General features: G+C 37.2%; 1 protein-coding gene across 3 annotated transcripts in view; it reads left to right on the forward strand.

The window, feature by feature from the left end:
- LOC306885958 (CAP-Gly domain-containing linker protein 4-like) overlaps positions 1 to 19,717 on the forward strand; it is a 70,965-nt gene that overhangs the window by 39,144 nt on the left and 12,104 nt on the right. For 2 of the 3 annotated variants that reach the window (XM_079442790.1, XM_079442791.1), the window contains exons 10-11: positions 9,330 to 9,509; positions 16,294 to 16,431. In XM_079442790.1, the coding sequence (XP_079298916.1) occupies positions 9,330 to 9,509; positions 16,294 to 16,431 (318 nt within the window). The remainder of the gene's footprint in view (positions 1 to 9,329; positions 9,510 to 16,293; positions 16,432 to 19,717) is intronic. The other variant, XM_079442792.1, reaches the window with a different exon arrangement.

Genomic DNA, 19,717 nt, shown 5'->3' on the forward strand with positions numbered 1-19,717 from the left:
TAATCACCCTAGAGTGCTCAAAATTGTGAATATGAATGGGAGTATACTTCAGAGATATTTTACTCTTAAGAATTTCTAGGGGTGCCAATAATTGTGTCCAACGTGTGTTTGAGAAAAACATTTATTTCATAATGATATTTCCCCCCATTTTAAATTCTTATTATCCAATGAAAGGTTAGCTTTTTGTGAATTTTTTAAATAAAAGATCAAAAGGATTAACAAAGCAGGTTAATTTTCACAGTCGTCTTTGATCATATTTACCAAGGGTTCCAATAATTCTGACCACAACTGTAAATGCACAAAATTAAAATCTGTTGTGTTTCATAGTCAACACATATGGCTTTCTGGCTAGGTTTAAAGGAAAAGAGCACTTTTAAATAAGGCAAAAATAGATGGCACTGGTGGAGGTAATAAAACAAAGTTCTTTATGAACCGCAAGATTGCTTGTAATAAAGATTTAAATGCAAAAAAAGGCAGTAGAGCTGACTGTTTCTGTCTATGGTAAGTTTTAATTTAGAATGTTTGTGATAACGTAAGAAAATTATTTTAAATGTTTTGCCACTTGCTTTAGCAACTGTGTGTAAGCTATTGTGCAGCAATTGCACGAGTGTAAAAACAAAATGCACTGCACAATCGAACATTTAGGTGAGATAGATTTATCTATTTGAAAAATGTCTTAAAAAATGTTCTCCTCCACCCCTCAAATAAAAAAAGTCCCCTCTCACAAGAGTCACAAGAAGCCCTGTTCAAGCCCTGAATAAATGTCTAAAATTCCTGATTGGAATATTACTATAAATAATTCTACACGCTAAAAAAATAAGGCTTTAAAAAGATTGGTGATCGTATCGGCAGAGACTGCTTTCTGTGATGGGCGATCGGTGATCGAGGTTCATGAGAATCTGGTGGCAAAATTGGCTTAATTCTCATGAAATGTCACAATGCAAAAATTATTAATGTCCTAAAACTGTTTATTAAGCATTTATGAATTATGATAATAATAATAATAATAATTCAAGAGTTTCTAGTTTACAACTGTATGGCACAATCTAAGTAAAAAACCCAATGACAAAAATGCTTAAATATTAATAAAGATGTAAATAATTGTGCCTAAAGAGGTAACCAAGTAAATAATAATAATACATTTTTATTATTATTATTAAATTCTTGTTTTCAGTTAGTCAGCATTGCTTATTTTAGTATCACCGAGATGCTATTGTAGCTTTAAATATTTAGTATTAGTTTTTATTTTTGCATTTTCCCTTTCGATTTTATCATTTTAATAACTTTTTCTTGAGTTTTCATCATTTTTAATAGTCTTTTCAAGATTTGTTTAGATAGTTTTTGCTAATTATTACTATATTGCTTTATAAAAAAAAAAGATAAATTAGATTTAGTTAGATATAATAACTTTTTCTCTAGAATTATTATCAAGGTTTTAAGGGAGGGGCACTCAGACATTTCTCCACAATTTTATGAGATTATTATTTACATCTTTGTGAATATTTCTCTCTCCTTGTAACTGAATTTAGCTTCAAATCTTTTGTTAAACCTGAAAGAATTATCACATCTTTTCAGAGAAGCAAAATTATATTTTATCCACAGCCTTGTTATGCCCACCCATTGTTCCAAAACCTTTGTCACATTCTTCTCTACACCTTCACATATTTTCCATTTCCATTCTTCATTTTCATTTTGGTTGGGAGGGGCTGAGTCACACTGTGCGCATTAAGTCTAATATGCACATCCAAGGAAGGCGACAGAAAGCGTGCTCTGTAGGGCACTTGTGAGTCACTCGTGGACCGACTTCAAATGTGACGCACATTCAAACACCCAATTACCGGAATGCCTCTGCGTGCCCCTCAACATGCTCACAAAAACCATATCCAAGCAGCGCATTGTCTTTAAAATGACACTTTAACCATGTCACCATCCTCTTGGCCACCACAGAAGAAACGAAAGCTGCATGTTGTCCTCTAATCAGTGCCGTTTCAAGGTGTTTCTTTTTCACTTCTATTCCTGAGGTGATTTGAATAGTGGACCGTGGTGGGTTTCCATGTTCCCCGTTGATTGATTGTCCAATGAAGCCAAACTTAATGAGCAGTTCTCACATCAGGCAGAACAGACTGGCAGTAATTTGTCATGAAAAAGAACGAGGCAGGTGTGTTTGTTACCGCTGTAACCCTTTGTAGTAAATCTTTATATTTTCATGTGGTTGTATAACCATCTCAATTTCCTTTTGATGTAAACTGTTGATATTTAGTGGAGAATCTTTAGTTCACATTAAAACATTTCCAAAAGTCCAACCATATTGCAGACTGAGAGAACTTTTTTATATTTGATGGTCATTTTGTTTTGTTGATTTCGGTATGATAAAATTATATTTCTTTGAGCAATGTGATCCATAAAGGCAGATGATGATGCGCATGTAATGCTTTAGCTTTAGGGTGGGCCATAAATGTTTCGGCTGCATAAGAATTAATTCATAAGATTGTGCTGTGCATGTTTTACTCTCATTTTGGGTGTCTTTAAAACACCCCACGTACCCCGTTTGAATGAACTGAACCAGATTTCATGGACTCTTTTATCATTCATTTCCATTTTGCCACTTGTGATTCTTTAGTGTTTATTATGTTTAGCACAGCACAATGCACAATGTTTCTGTTTTTCAAGCTTTGTTTTAATGATGCTGAAATTGCTTCTCCTCAAGATTCACCATGGCAAAGTTAATTACAACTTTTTAAAGTGAAAATCTGTTTTCTTGACTATGTAGCATATGTATTTGAACGGCAACAGAGAAAAACATGTTCTATCTATATGTATTCTGAGTCTGAGAAGAATATATAAGAAACTAAAAGCATGCGACTGTCTTCATGACTAATGTTCCCAAAAAATCTCAATCGTACTTTATTATTTTCATATTCACCTATAAAGTCTCCCTCTACACCTCTTCGTAACTACATCCCTTCTGTTTTGTTTCTGTTGGGGTGTCTCCTTTATTTCTGTCTCTTGATTTAACACTTGCTTGTCTTTTATTATACTTCTGTTGTATTCAAGTATAGCATGAACTGCAGTGTTTGGCCGTGTTCACACTTGGCGTCTTTTTTGACTAGAAAAAGTTGACGAGCGTTTTTTTAATGAAAAACAAATCTGGCAGCGTCTGTTACAAATAGCAGCTGAGAGTGTCTTTTGTTGTCATAGCAACAGCTGTAACAGTAGCCTAGCGTTGTGTACTGCAGAAATGTCAAGAAAGAGTAAAAAGTTGGCTCTTGCGTTGGCTTTTGAAGTTAACGGGAAAGAAAATGTCGATTCACAACGACGTTTGTGGGTGCACGACATTATACAGGGAAGGAACCAATATTATGATAGAGTTTTGTGCTCATATCATACAGCTCCTTGTGCTCCGAAACTAGTACGAGCAGTCTATCTACCGGCACCTTCTCCATTTTTCTTCTTGTTGTTATGGAAACGACAGATCTCGCTACTCGCTTGTCATTGGTCAGCTGTCAAAAAGGCGCTTGACGTAGGGCGTTTTTTTTCAGAAAAGTTGAAATTTTTTCAACTCGAAAAAACGCTCTGAGCTGCAGAAAAAGACGCCGGCGGTGGCGTTTTAAAAAGCGTTCAGGACTTTTTTGAAAACACGGTTTACTCCATAGGATTATAATGTAAAACAGACGCCGGCAGCTTTGAAAAAGACGCCAAGTGTGAACACGGCCTTTCTACTGTTTTAGAAATATCTGTCTGTTCATGATATTTATTCCAGTGTTAATATTGAACTGGTTAGTCTTAATAATGTTTGTAAAGGTCAGGAATGACACCATCTTGGTTGTTTCGGTTTGCTCACTGTGCATAAATTAGCATTTTAAGGGGTCCTTGGGGACTGCATGTCGAAACACTCCCAATAGATGCTGCTTCTTTTTGTGGGCCTTGTGTACAGAACTAATGTTTCTGGTGCTTTTGTTTTTGTGATGTCAAATATAATGCATATTCCCTGTTTTACATGATTTATACAATGCTGAACAATTGTGGCCTCCAAACTCCAAAAGTATTTGAAAAGACTGATTGTATGAAATGTAATTCCACATAGGGCTACATAATAAACAATGTCATGTTGAGGTTGCGAATCTTGCGATACAATGTATTCCGATAACGATAATGAGCTCTGGACGTTTTTATCAAAATGGATTAATTTAACAGCAGAAATAAATGCAACAGACAGCCAGTCAGTGCCTGTTGCTAATAAGTCTCTGTGTAAATGAATGGTGCGGTTTCATCTGATAGACAAACTCAAACTCATGTGACGCTCAGAGTGATTTCAGCATCTGTGTCTCAATATATATGAGATAAACACATGAACTTCATGTCCAGAGCTGCTCTGAGAACATTAAACATTTCATTTGAGAAAAATTACATTCAAATACACACTGAAACTGAAAGTAAAACTGAAACTTCACAACAACCTGTCAAAATAAAAGTCTGGTTTAATGTAAAGTAATTATGACAGAAATAAACTATATCTATTACTATTATTCTCAAGTATTAATGATAATATTATTATTTTTAAGGAATATCATACAACCAAGTTGGGGTTTTTTTCTCATGAATTTATGCAGTGCTGTTGTGCAGCATTTTATTATGTTTTGTTCTACATGTTTTCATTTCATTGCATTTTTAAACATTAATTCAATTGATAATCTTTATATTAATTGCGGAGTTTAATTGTGAACAAACAAATTATCTTTACATTCATCCTCAAGGATACATAGTTAGCCCCGTCAGGTTCACACAGTAGAGCACAGTATCCACAGGTGCAGTAGTATAATAATATAATTTTAAACAATACAGTGATAATCTTTGCAGTTTCTTTCACTGACATTAAATTATATTGTATGTTGATGTTATGTTATATAATGGTAATTAGTGATCGACCAATATTGATTTTTTTATTACCGATACCAATTATTTGCATGTCTATGTGCTCGATAACCGATATGCAGAACCGATATTTATTTACTGTTATAAAGTAAATAAATGACTGCGTTGAAGTCCATACTTCACTTTGGTTTTACCTTCTTTCAGTCATCTTAACAAAAAATGTTTTGAGAATTAGCAGTCTTTCATGCAGGGCTCTAGACTCATTCTTCCCACTGATCTCACTTTTGCGCACGAGCACATAATTTGGTTGCAATTTGTTTTTTGTTTTTGCTACAACATTTGCTTAATCAATGCATGCTGATGAACTTTTATCATAGTTTATAGTTATATGGTAACAAAAGTTTTCAACATTCAACTCATTCTTTTTCATCTGTATTACTTGTGATTTAAATTTTGTGAACAGGAATTCCTTTTTTCGTGCGCTTTTTACTTTCAAATTTGCGATTTTGGTGTCACATTTTACAAGAAAAGATCATTGTCTGTTTTGCTTATATCGATACACCTTTAACTTTTTAAGACTAAAACAAAAGATGGATTCATTGTTATTCTTAATTAAAAAGCGCAACAACAATAAAACAGTACGTTGACTGACAAACTCTTACATAACATTTATCAACAAAAACGAATAAGACGAGGCATGGCATAGGACACACCACATGCTGTACTATATACCTAGTATATTACAGAATGTTTAGCAACCTCTGAGGAAGCAAATAAATATTAATATATATATATTTTTTTTTAATTAAGGAAAGCAGCATAACCTGAGGTAAACAGCAAAGATAACAAGCTTCTCAAAACGAAAACAAAAAGAAAAGTAAAACTAAACTGGCTGTAGCTGACAGGAGTTTTTTCTACAAGAATACCACCACGTTCACCTTCTCTGGTTTAAGAAGCGGTCTTTTACTTTAGTTTGAAAACAAATCCATCCGTTGCGCTCCATCCGCGACGCGCACCTTCACGCTCGTGCTGACGCGGCGAGTATAAACCAGGCTCTACCCACTAAGCGCTCGTGCTGAAAGCACCTCTCTTCACGTGATCAGTGAAATCTGTCTCCTGCTATAATGTGCTGCGGCTGGCAGCGCGCGCTGTATGAAGCAGACGCTTTGGAGTAGCGCAGACCTGGCACTCGTACAAATGCGACCACGTCAAATTTTAACTCGCAAACAATTACCATTTTGGTCGCAGTCTAGAGCCCTGTCATGTTAAATGTAATCTTCGTATTACAACAATAAAAAACATTTTATTTATAAAAAGCTTTAGCAGCAACACTAATATTAGCAGTAAGCAAAATGAACATAGAAAGTCTAATGTTTTCAAATGGAGAAAATAAAGGAAAGGAGTCATATCAACTTCATTTTTAACTTCATTTTTAAAAACTGTTTTTTAAGCTGTTTAATAGGATAAAGAGTGAAGAATAATTCACTGGATAATGTTAATTCACGGAATAATATTCTCTGGAATATTGGAATATAACAAGCATTGTATTTTATTGCATTTCTCAACTGGCATGCTCTAAATTATGCTGCTGACAGCGCGGTTTATCTATGCCTTTACACAGAACTATAGGCTACTCAAACTGCGATCGATCGCGGAGATAATAAATAATTAATTTCCATAGAGTTGTATTAATTTAGATGTTTATAAACGAAATAATGGTTATATAGTAAGTGTTAATACAATTTAGGGTGCTTCAAAAAAGTGAATCTTGTTAAAAGTTACATGCGGTGTCCGAGCTGGAGCATTTCTTGAGCATCAACCCGCTGAGTGAACTGCAATATGAAAGCGGCTTCACGAGACTAATGATGAGCATATAGACAACAGAGAGAGAATTACATTCAATGCTTTTCTTTCCAACATGCAATCATTCATGGCTGTATTATTTATTTCATGCAAAGTTACGTCTTTATTGGGAGAGGACTTGATGGATTATCTATGTGACTCCGACTTCACGAGACTAATAGACCACAGAGAGAATTAAATTCAGCGCTTTTATTTCCACCATGTGCTAATTCATGGCTGTGTTATTTCAGGCAAAGTTATAGCCTATCTTTATAGGGACAGGGCTTGACAGAGTATCTTATTTATCATATTTCTTAGAGCCAAGTTGCATTTAAACTATATATCAGGCATTTATGTAATACATCTAATTTGTGCATTAATGCCTGTAATATTAAATAGTTTACTAACTACAGCAAATCAAGTACCTGCACGCCGTTGCTGTCTTGTCTCCCCTCAGATGCGCTGCAATTGCGATCCTGCGCGCAATTCTGAAAACGTTTATCGGGGAATCCGATATTACAAAACCGATATTCGATTATGAAAAAATGCTTAAATATCGGGAAAAATATCGCTAAATCGATATATCGGTCGATCTCTAATGGTAATACGTCTGCTTTTAACAGTACCTTTTAGAAGTTTGCTTTTCATACCATCTCTACCTCCAAGAACAGTTAAAAGAAGATGTCCTTGGATTTTAATTCATTCTACATTCCTCAAGTACCACTGCCACCTCCTAAATGAGGGTGGGCTAATACACTGGTCTGAGATAACATTTTTTGGACTTTGTATTTTAACACCAGACTGTGTTTGGGGGCATTACCGTCTGTTCCAAAAGTCTTGGCTATCCCTTATCAATTAGCCTCTAAACTTGTTTCATTAATGAACTCTTTAGCCCATGAAGGTCTGTGAATATGATGGCTTAATGAGATATCTCATTCCAAACGGCTTTCCAAGGGCTGGAAGGTTAAAGCTGCTTCTCTCGTGTGGCCTATTTATTGGTCCTTTAAGTGCAGTAGATAAAGTTTTTAGGTCTTGTTAGATGTCTGTGGTGCTCTGCCAAGGCTTGGGCACTTTTCCATCATTCCACAAGATTAACATTTGGAACTCATACAGGCTTCTAAGAATCCATATGAAGGGCCTGGAATGCTAAAATAATTAAAGTGATTTTGCGTTTAGTGTCTATTGGTAAAGTTTTATTTTTATTAGTTTTAAATCAACATTTTTGAACAAATGTTTTACTCTATGTATTAAACTTTACCTTTTGCCATCTGAGCTAAAGACATTGATGGTAAATAAAATCATGTAGCTCGTTGAGGAGAAGTGTGATGTTGCTTTTTTTAAAGCCATCAGACTTATATCTGGTAGAAGATAAAATAGGTAAAAAAAAATAATAATAATAATCTCATAGGCTTGCTTTAGGAGAGGGATCTGAGCCATATCTAGGGATCAGAATGTCATTGACAATATATATATATAATTTTTTTTTTTTTTTTTTTTTTTACACAGTTCAACATTAATGTCAAATGCCTAGTTCAAAGAACTGCAGACTTTATGTAGCATTTTATTTTAGTTGCATGTGTATTTGTAATGTATATACATCATGAAAACCAACACTGAGGTGATTGATGGCTTTGCCCCAAATTTTGTGAATTAATTAACAGAGTGGCCACTCTCCCAGTAATCTGTAGTAAATAAAAATAGAAATGTTATTTTCTGTTATTTTCCAGCGGCGTTTGAAGTTTTGTCATTCATCCAAAATAAATCGTTTGAAATGAACTCAGTCTGAAGTCAGCTGGGAAGCAGATTGTTTAGCAGCATTCTCATAACATGTTGGCAAGCCTCAATTGCTATGTCAGATACTTGTGCCTGTTCAGTTTTAATATTTATTTTTCAGTGCATGGACTGATTTTTGTCCATGCTCATATTCGTAGAGGTTTTTCACCTGTTTTTTCATGCTCATATTCGTAGAGGTTTTTCACCTGTTTTTTCATGCTAATTATTTAGTATGATAATCACTGGTTAATTATTTAATTGGTTTGACCACTTAGTGACATTATAGAGCTTAGCTGAATTAATTCTAGCGCTAATTCATATAATTCTTCTCCTGCAATTACTGATTGCAGCGTTCTGAACCTTTAACACTTGGCTCATCAAGCGACATTCTCACTGACAGCTATTTGCAGTGACAAAGTGACCTGAAGTCAGTCATTTTCAGTGAGAGTTGGCAGTATGATGTGACATGAGTGGCAGCGACCATAAAGTTTAACTTTATGCAAATGAGTAACACAACGTGGCGAATACCAATAGAAGTGGAGCGCAAGTGATCTTCCTTGCATGAGATATTATACAGGCAAGAAGGAGGAGAAGTTAATGGTAACTGGAAGGAATTTTACTGTTCTATATGATTTTATTCTGTGTGATGCGTGGCAAAAAAGATCTGGAAAAAAAAAATCTGAACATTTCATGAGCGTATGATGATGCTTTTTTTTTCTGCAGTTTCTGTACACTTTCCCCTTAAGAATCAGTAGCACCTCCAAGAAATGTTTAATTCTGAGAGACGATGGATGGATGGATTTGTTATAGTTCCACTCTATCTTTTCTTTCTGTCTGTACAGGTCTTATTTCACGCAGTTGTTCCACATCCTCTTCCTCTTTGGACTCCAGACAAACATCCAGGCGACCACCACGGCCACTCCCACGTCAAAGACCACCACTGCGGCCATGGCAGGAACGGACCCCTTCCAGCACCAGATCTACTCCTCCCTCCCGTTCCCTCACCGCCACGCCACACTCTGGTATGTCCTTGTTGCAAACTCTAGTTTTTACTATCTACACTAAATAGTATTTTGTATTTATATTTGTAAATAATAATGTTCAAAATAAAGTAAACCCTGAGGAGGGGATCTTAAAGGGGTCCTATTATGCTCTTTTACAAAGACTTGATTTTATTTTGGGGGTGTACTAGAACATGCTTTCATACTTTGTGGTTCGAAAATCGCATTATTTTTCACATCATTTATATTATTACAATACCTTTCTCCCCAGCCTGGCACAAACGGCTCGATTAGTTCTGGTTTTGATGAATGACCGCCTTCCGAAAAACGAAATGTGTTGTGATTGGTTAGCGGTCCCAGTGCGTTGTGATTGGCGAACAGCTTAGATGGTGTTTCAGTATTGCCCCGCCCTTTGCCAAAACAGTAAGTTCGTCAATATTGCCATATCAATTTGAGCCGGATTCAGACCCTGAGAATATTGAGCAAGAGGATTGCGCAGAACCTTTGCACGCACGGATATTGCAAGACATATTAAAGTGGTAACGTTATTGTTGTTTTTTTTTTTTTTTTAAGCTAAATCAAGTTTTAGATAGGATATCAACAACATCTTAAGCTAAATCAAGTTTTAGATAGGATATCAACAACATCTTAAAAATAACTGCATTGACTATGTACAGATAAGTGCAACGGTAATATGTATTGTTTATTGTTCTTTAATTCTAACATAACATGAATTGCAGTGAAACTGTTATACAATTGAATTTACTTATACCATAGTCCCACAGACTATTTGTGGCGTCATATACAGTGCCCTCCATAAGTATTGGAACAGTAAAGACAAAATTGCTCTGTTGGCTGTGGAGTCAAGACATTTGCAAATATGATTAAAAGATGAATACGAGACAAAACTACAGAATGTCACATTTTATTATTAGCCGTTTCAACACATACATGTTTTACCAAATAAAAAGAACAGCACTTTTAGAGTTCATCCCACTCATTGATGTGAGCATAAGTATTGGGACAGTTGAACATAAGGCAGATATAAAAGATTAAAAGCTATTATTTAGTTGCAGATCCCTTGCACACAATCACAGCAGTGAGTCTGTGACCCATAGACATCACCAGACTCTTGGTCTCATCCTTTGAAATACTTTTCCCAGACTTTAATGCAGCCAATTCCAATTGTTGCTTGTTTTGGGGAGTTTCTGCCTTTACTCTCCTCTTCAGCTGGCGAAATTCATGTTCAATCGGATTTAAATCTGGAGATTGACTTGGGCAATCTAAGACTTTCCATTTCTTTGCTCTTATAAATTCCTTGACTGAACTGGCAGGGTGTTTTGGGTCATCGTCCTGATGCAATATGAAGCACTTCCCAATGAATCTGGTGGCATTTTCTTGAATATTGGTAGGCAAGATGGTTTTGTACCCTTCCAAATTCATTCTGCTACTGTCATCATACATTAAGTCATCAGTAAAGTTGAGAGGGGCCTGATCCAGAGGCAGCCATGCATGCCCATGCCATGACACCACCTCCACCATGCTTTACAGATGAGGCTGTATGCTTGGGATCATTGCAGTTCCCTTTTTTTCTCCACATTTTTGCTTTTGCATCACTTAGATAAAGGTTCATCTTTGTCTCATCGGTCCATAAACACAGTTCCAAAACTCTTCTGGCTCACCTTTGTGCTTTTTTGCAAACTCTAATCTTACCTTTCTATTTTTGGTGCTGGTCAGAGGTTTGCATCCTGCTGTGTAGCGTCTGTAATTCTGTGTCAAATTCTCCTGAGGACAGTAGATTGTCAGAGCATCACCCCAGCTTTCTGGAAGTTTTACAGACACATCTTTTAGGATTCATTTTCACAATCTGAAAAATGAATCCTAAAATGAATTTTAATGAATTTTAAAAATGAATTTTATGATTTGTCTGTCATCAACTACTGTTGTTTTCTCAGCCGATCAGGTCGTTGTTGCTTGCTGGTGGTTTCCAAACTCTTGATTTCTCCATGCCCTTTGTTTTTGCTAGAGCTCTAACTGACTTCCTCTTTTCTTTTAGCATCCAAATCGCTTGCTTTTATCTCAAAGTCAGCTCCCTTGTCTTCATCCTGGTTTGTGTGTCATCATCGAATTGCAGAAGTAATGAATATAACTGATATGACACATTCTCTGCTTTTAATATCTGAAGAATTAATGCAACAGGACACAGCTGATCACTTAGACCTGTGAGGCAACTGTCCAATACTTATGCTCACATCAGATAGAGGGATGAAACTCTAAAAGTGCTGAACTTCTTAGCTGGTAAAACATCTCTTTGTTGAATCACGCAATAATAAAATGTCACATTCTGCAGTTTTGTCTCATATTAATCTTTTAATCATATTTGTAAATGTCTTGACTCCACAGCCAACAGAGCAATTTTGTCTTTACTGTTCCAATACTTTTGGAGGGCACTGTATATGCAAATTAATCATCTGCCAGCAGGAGGCGTTGTTGGAGTGGTAGAGAGTGAGGTTTCCCCGGTAAGATTCAAGATTTTTTATTCGTCACATACACAATTATACAGAGTATAACCAGCAGTGACATGTAAGTCAGGTCCGCTCCAAGGAGAGTGCAATTGTATAGACAAATAGTAAGAAAAAGAAAAGTAGAAAAAAATAAAAAGAATAAAATAAAAGATAAAAAAAATATAAATATAAATGTGCACTTTCTATGGTCCCTGAATAGAAAGTTTTCAGGATTGCTGGTGAGACCCTGAATTTCCTCAGCTGTCGCAGATGGTACAGTCTTTGCCTGGCTTTCTTAACCTGTGTTTGGATGTGTGTAGTCCAAGTCAGGTTCTCTGAGATGTTTACACCGAGGTACTTGAAGCTACTTACCCTCTCCACAGGGGTCCCACTCATCATAAGAGGAGTGTAGGGCTGCTGCTGTCTCTTCCTAAAGTCCATGATCAGCTCTTTAGTTTTGCTCACATTCAGAGTGAGACAGTTGTCCTGGCACCATGATGCGAGTCTCTCTACCTCATCCAAGTATGCAGTCTCATCGTTGTTGGAGATGAGGCCCAGAACCACAGTATCATCAGCGAATTTGATAATAGATGTGGAGCTGTGAGAGGACACACATTCATGCATGTAGAGAGAGAAGAGCAGGGGACTCAGGACACAGCCCTGTGGGGCTCCTACGTTCAGGGTGATGGAGTTTGAGGTGAACTGGCCAACTTTCACCACTTGAGGTCTGCCGGTGAGGAAGTCTTGAATCCAGTCACAGAGTGAAGAGTTTAGGCCGAGGTCTGTGAGTTTAGAAGCCAGCTTGATGGGGACTATAGTGTTGAAAGCTGAGCTATAGTCAATGAATAGCAGCCTTACATAATTCCCATTGTTGCTGTCCAAGTGTGTGAGGGAAGCGTGGAGGACGTGAGAGATGGCATCGTCCGTTGATCTGTTTGGGCGATAGGCAAACTGAAGAGGGTCCAAAGTATCAGGGATGGAGGAGCAGATGTGGCTCTTTACAAGTCTCTCAAAAACCTTCATGACTATAGATGTGAGGGCAACTGGGCGATAGTCATTCAGGCGAGACAGTTTATTGTTCTTAGGCACAGGGATTATTATAGATTTTTTGAATGAGGTGGGAACCACGGAGGTAGCATAGGACTCATTAAAGATGGAAGGGAACAAACCAGCGAGCTGATCAGCGCAGGACCTCAGAACATGGCCGGTTATCCCATCAGGTCCGGCTGCTTTCCTGACGTTCACTTTCTTTAGCGCCCTCCGAACCTCATCCTCTGACACGGTGATTACAGGATCATCGCTGCTCTGCCTGCTGCTTCCTGACGCGCTGGTCGGCAGAGACGCGCCGCCGCCGTTGCAATCGAAGCGGCCGTAGAAGATATTTAACTCGTCGGCCAGCAACGGATCTGCTCTCACCTCTGCGGAGGATTTGTTTCCGAAGGCACAGATGGTCCTCAGTCCCTGCCACATCCGTTGAGAGTCATTGAGCTGGAAATGAGACTCAATTCTCTCTCTGTATCTGTGTTTAGCGGCTATTACTGTGCGTCGGAGAGCATAGCACGATGCTTTGTACTCGCTCATATTCCCGGTCCGAAGAACCTCATTGTAAGCGGCAGTGCGTGTGTTAACCGCAGCACGGATTGTTCTGTCCACCCACGGTTTCTGATTGGAGAATGTCCTTATAGATATTGTTTCTGTAGCTTGCTCGGTTAGCGTGTTTACAAAGCTTAATGCTACATCCGTGAACTCGCCTGGAACATGTCCCAGTCGACGTCATCAAGAGCCGCCTGCAGCATAGCCTCTGAGTGGGAGGACCAGCGCGTCACTACTCTCTGCACCGGAGGTTCCTGAACGAGCCTTTGTGTGTATTCCGGTGTGAGGAAAATGGCGCCATGGTCCGATTTGCCATTATTATTATTATTATTATTATTATTATTGTTCATCTCTGCGTTCCGAAGAATCTCCAGAGGCCATGCTGGATTCCTGGATAAAGTGTCCTGGAACAGGTTGGTGTAGCGGTTTCCAAAAGTGTTCTAGGTGATCAGTGCCGACGTGAGATGTGTAAAAAGAGAAAGTAAAACTAAGTAAAAAAGTAGATAAAAACACAATCTTAGCGGAGCGACCTGGACGGCGTCCGAACAAAGCGGCGCCATCTTGTGTTCAACGGTAATGTTGTACAAAAAGCAGAGCTCGCTCACAAACGCTGCTTTATCAGACACTACATGCAAGATGAAATTAAAATGACATCCACAATTTTCTGAAGACAGTCGGTTTCCTTTAGAAATACAGTGATATAAAAACACCCGTACCGGGTTTTGGTTTTGAAACATGCAGTGCTCAACCAGGCGTTCTCCCCACCCCCCAACCATTGGAATTTCCGTAGGTGGGATTTATTTTAATGATATTCTAATGGACCGCTTTGTGATTACACACATACAGGAAAACGGCCTAAAACTAACTTTTTGCCACATCTCCCAATGGCCATGAAACTCTTTTTGCAAAATCAGCCAGTTATTGCTACTACAATGACTAAACATATTTTCAATGTTTTTAATTTGCCCTTTATTTTACTTACAACAAAAAAAAGAAAAAAAACGGAGCAGTCCATCGTGTTACGCCTGTTTTACACATGCTCAGTTTGCAGAACGTATGTGGTGCGTATTTTTTTCGGGACCCATGTTAACGGATTAGAGCAGGGCTTTTCAATTAATCTTCATTTGAGGACCGGATTATCGAACTGAAAATTCGAAGGGGGCCAAGGAAAGAGATAGGCCATCCCTATCTCTTTCTGAGGGTTCTATAAAATCAGAAATTAAATTGAAATCATAGCTAATCATAATGATTTTGTCTTCGGAAAATATTATTTGATTTGCTTATGTCAGAAACAGTGAATCTCTTTAAAAACTGGCTGTTGTTCTACATTGCATTGCATTATATTTCGTAGAAGTTGTACCCGCCAACTGGCGACTGACACGGTTACATTTGCTTGCCAACACCGATTTTTACTCACGCTTGGCGAGTGTTAATTTTAGGCCCTGCAGGAAAACAACTTCGTAGTCCAAACGAGCCGTTCGTTGTAGTTCTTGAAAAGGGATTGTTTTAAAAATGAAATATTTCCCTTTGGAGTGAACTTTGAGATTTGTAACTTTGTAGATCTTTTTTATGCCCAAACATACACACTACACACTAACTAAAATCCAAAAAGTGAAAAAGCATAATAGGACCCCTTTAACATAGTCTTGCATCCCCCACAAGGACAAAGACTAATCCCACAGCAAATATGTGAACATAAATGAGTAAAAAAAAAAAAAGCCTACTTAATGCATTATCCCTTTGCTGAATCCTGGTCTGCTGTACACTATTCACAGCATTTACAGATATCCATAAACTTGAGAAGCATGAGAAGGTTTAATGTTGTTCAAAGTTGGTCCCTCCTTACATTTCTACAAAATTTGCATAGCTACATTAGTACAGTAGCTTCTTAAATGTTTTTATTTTATTTTTATAATTTTCTTGATTTATTTTGCTAACTGCCATGTGGAAAGTATTTAGCATAACAATGCTTCTAAGTGTCTATAAACTTTATTTAACTTTTCTAAGTATTTGTAACCTTTTCCAAGTAACCTTTCTACATATCTGGTCACATGACACATTAAATTTATGATACATTTAACATTTTAGTGTATAAATTATTATGATACATTAACTGATACAACTTCCACTACTTTCTCCTGTATTTTGGATTTAATATGCGTAACGTTTTTAGATGGATATTAATAGTAGAAGGTTCATCCATATAGTGGTCATTTATTACGGTTGATGTTTTCGCATAATTTCTGTTTCCATAGTATTAATTTTCCTTTTTTAATTTCCTTTTTCTTTTGTAAATGACTACATTGGATAGCAATTATAGGGGACAGGGAAGTGGTCTGTGGCCAAGTACGGTGACCCATACTCGGAATTTGTGCTCTGCATTTAACCCATCGAACGTGCACACACACAGTAGTAAACATACACCCGGAGCAGTGGACAGCCAATGCTGCGGCACCCGGGGAGCAGTTGGGGGTTCGGTGCCTTGCTCAAGGGTCTCACCTCAGTCGTGGTATTGAGGGTGGAGAGAGTGTTGGTTATTCACTCCCCCGCCTACAATCCCTGCCGGACATGAGACTCGAACCACTACCTTCGGGTTACAAGTCCGACTCTATCCATTAGGCCATGACTGCCCAATATAGTGACAGATAGAGTGTATCTGTAAGAGATTATGAGATATTTTGAATACTTTTTTTTTTTTTTCTCATCAGGAATTACTCGCAGCAGGACCCCTTCAGTCAGCAGCACAGCACAAGAGAGTCTAGAGGTGCATTTGGGGGAGCGTGTATTGGTGGTGGGACAAAGGACAGGAGTTGTCAGATATTACGGCAAGACCAGTTTTGCTCCAGGTATGACACTATTGCCTTTCTAACAACCTCCTGCAGTGTACGATAGCTCTGGAAAGTGCATTACAGGTCGGGGTTAATTGCACATTTAGAGAAATTCGATGGCTACTCCTTTGCCAATGTACTTGAATCGCTCTCCTTTCTGTAACCTCTGAATGAATTAAAGCCATATTTCAGAAGCAGCATAAATGTCCCAAGACGTCTTAAGATCTCACAATGGAGAGAGAAACATTTTGTAAATGAGTAAAATGCCAGCCACTCAGATTCGCTTAGTGCACACTTTACCTGTCATTCTGCTGGGATTTTATGTCTGCTACGCTGCTAGGTCTTTAAGTTGAATGCAGCAGTTTTCAAATGTATACCGTATAAAGGTTATTCACTTAATGAGACTGAGGTTCAGGTGAACTCAGCAGTTCTTCAGCACTGTGAAGTTAGTAGCTGTATTTACTGCCGTATAAAGTACACTAGATGGTTTGCAGGATTTTAGGGACACTCGTTGTGTTCCAGGTCTCTTTATTTACTTTGTTTTAGGGGTCAGATTATCCAGATGAAAACTTGAGGGGTGTCATTTAAATGAGGGGTGTCAATTATTCAATTATAGCAATTTCATTGTAAGTAGCTTATAATAAATGAATAATATAATCAATTAAATAAATGCTAAAATAAATTAATTAATAATACACACTGCCGTTCTAAAGTTTGGGATCAGTAAGGTTTTGAATGTTTTTTTGTTTGTTTTTGTTTTTTCTTATGCTCATCAAGGTTGTATCTTTTTGATCAAAAATACAGGAAAAAAACTGTAATTTTGTAAAATATTGAAATTTAAAATAATAGTTTTCTATTTAATATACTCTACAATATAATATATTTCTGTGAAGCAAAGCTGAATTTTCAGCATCATTACTCCAGTCTTCAGTGTCACATGATCCTTCAGAAATAATTATTATATGCTGATTTGGAAACAGTTGTGCTGCTTAATATTTTTGGGACCTGTTATACTTTTTTTCAGGATTCTTTGATAAATAAAAAATGAAAAAGAACAGTGTTTATTCAAAATCTTGTGTTACGATATATTCAAAAGTTTGGGGAAGTAATTTCTTTCTTTCAGGAAATTAATACTTTTATTCAGCAAGGATGTGTTAAATGGATACAAAGTGATAGACTTATGTTAGAAAAGATTTATATTATGAATAAATGCTCTTCTTTTTAACTTTTATTCATCAAAGACAAAAGTATCACAGGTTACAAAAAAAAAAAAAAATAAGCAGCACATCAACATTGATAATAAATCAGCATATTAGAATGATTTTTGAAGGATCATGTGACACTGAAGACTGGAGTAATGGCTCATGAAAATGCAGTGCTGCGTATATTAAAATAGGAAACCGATATTAGAAAAAATAGTAATAATATTTCACTATATTACTGTTTTATATGTACCCAGGAGTTTTCTGAAGTATTCAAAATATTTCAAGGTTTGGCTGAAGAACAAACATGGTTTCACACAGATTGGTGAATAGAGAAGAAACTCGATTTAATATTGTTTGTGATCGAATGTGGATGAACCATATTTAGGATTCAGGTGCAGTTGTGCTTCACTTACATTATCACTTTATGGCCACTGTGGAATGAGACACATGGGCTTTAATACTTGAAGCTGGGCGAACAACTCAATATACTGTTTATTCTTCTTGGAAAGTTCAATTTTCATCATTGATTTGTTTTTTCTTTATTGAATAAGCCACCGTGCCATTTTGCACCTGAGCTGACACATCACTGTATTAACCCCTGCGGCTTGTGTTTTTATATTTATAAAATTTATCCGACAAAGTTAAATACATTTGATTTAATAAAATGTGATTGAATAATTGTGCCTGAATGCTGCTGGTCCATGGTTTGGGAAACTAGAGTAGCTGAACTAACACGCTCGCTCCTGTCCGCTAATTAATGACCGCTGAGTGCTGTTGAACTCAGCTCTGAGGTTTGTGCGGAGAGCACTTCCATGTATCAGGCAGCTCAGCAATTTCATCAAATCAAAAGCTGAACAACAGATTTAGAGAGAAGTCTGGGATAATTTACTATGGCAGGTATTATATTGGCCAGATGTGGATAATGTTCAATTACACGCACAGGAGGGACAGCGTGTAATAAAATACATTATACATATGATACAAGTATGTTTCATGTTATTTAAATAAAATTAAGCAAAAAATCAGAGCCTATATTTTTGGATGCTATGATAACAGCATTACATGCTTTCTCGCATTCTCAAATGCACACATTCTCACGGCCAGTTTCAGGGTGCGACCTGATCTTAATTGGGGTCTCTAGGACCAACTCTGTAGCGCCACCATCAGTTCAAAAATTCAACATTGAAATGGCAATTACTCTCGAACCCCTAATTCTAGAAAAAATGAAACGTAGTACACCTGATTACTCTTCTCATGCTTGCCACATTAAATATCTTACATTAGGTCTGCACCCATTACAGTAACGGCCATTTTAAAAAGTACAGTTTTTAATTTTTCAACTACTCCTTCAAAGTTTGTCCATTTTTGTCCATAATCTTTGGACCGAGCCGCATAGAAATGACTGAACAGAATTTGACCTACTGGTCAAAAAATAAATAAATTATTAGAGGTCGACCGATTGATCGGCCGGTTTTTGGCATTTTTTAATTAATCGGCATTGGCCGATTGTGCTGCAAATTAGGCCGATTAATATACAGGTGCGTCTGCAAGCAACACGTGATGCTGCCTCGTGCAGCAAGCAGATTGCCATTCCACTGGCACAACGGATAACCCTGTGATGTCCCCCTCTGACTGCTAACTTTTTGAAGAGAGAACTACCTGGTAGGGCTGTGCAATTAATCGAAATCGAATAGCAATCACGATTTGAGACGTTGCGATTTGCTATTTTGCAAAGCCTGCGATGTGAATGCGATATTACTCTGTTCCAGAGCATATGCACGACTGCCAGCCTTGAGTGACAGTCTTACTAACCAACAGAGTGAGCGCACCTTCTCCCCGATCAGCACTGCTCTAGCCCACCATTTAAAAAGGGTCAGATCGAAAGTTAGGCAAATTAAAACTAAAGAAAACATATATGTATATGTATATATATATATATATATATATATATATATATATATATATATATATATATATATATATATATATATATATATAACGATTACCGGTTTGACGATAAATCATGATAAAATTCCCCACGGTTAGTATTACCGTTTCATATTTTAATTATCATTAAAACCGTATTGGATTACCGCGAT

The sequence above is a fragment of the Barbus barbus genome (assembly GCF_936440315.1).
Source record: "Barbus barbus genome assembly, chromosome: 20".
Lineage (NCBI taxonomy): Eukaryota > Metazoa > Chordata > Actinopteri > Cypriniformes > Cyprinidae > Barbus > Barbus barbus.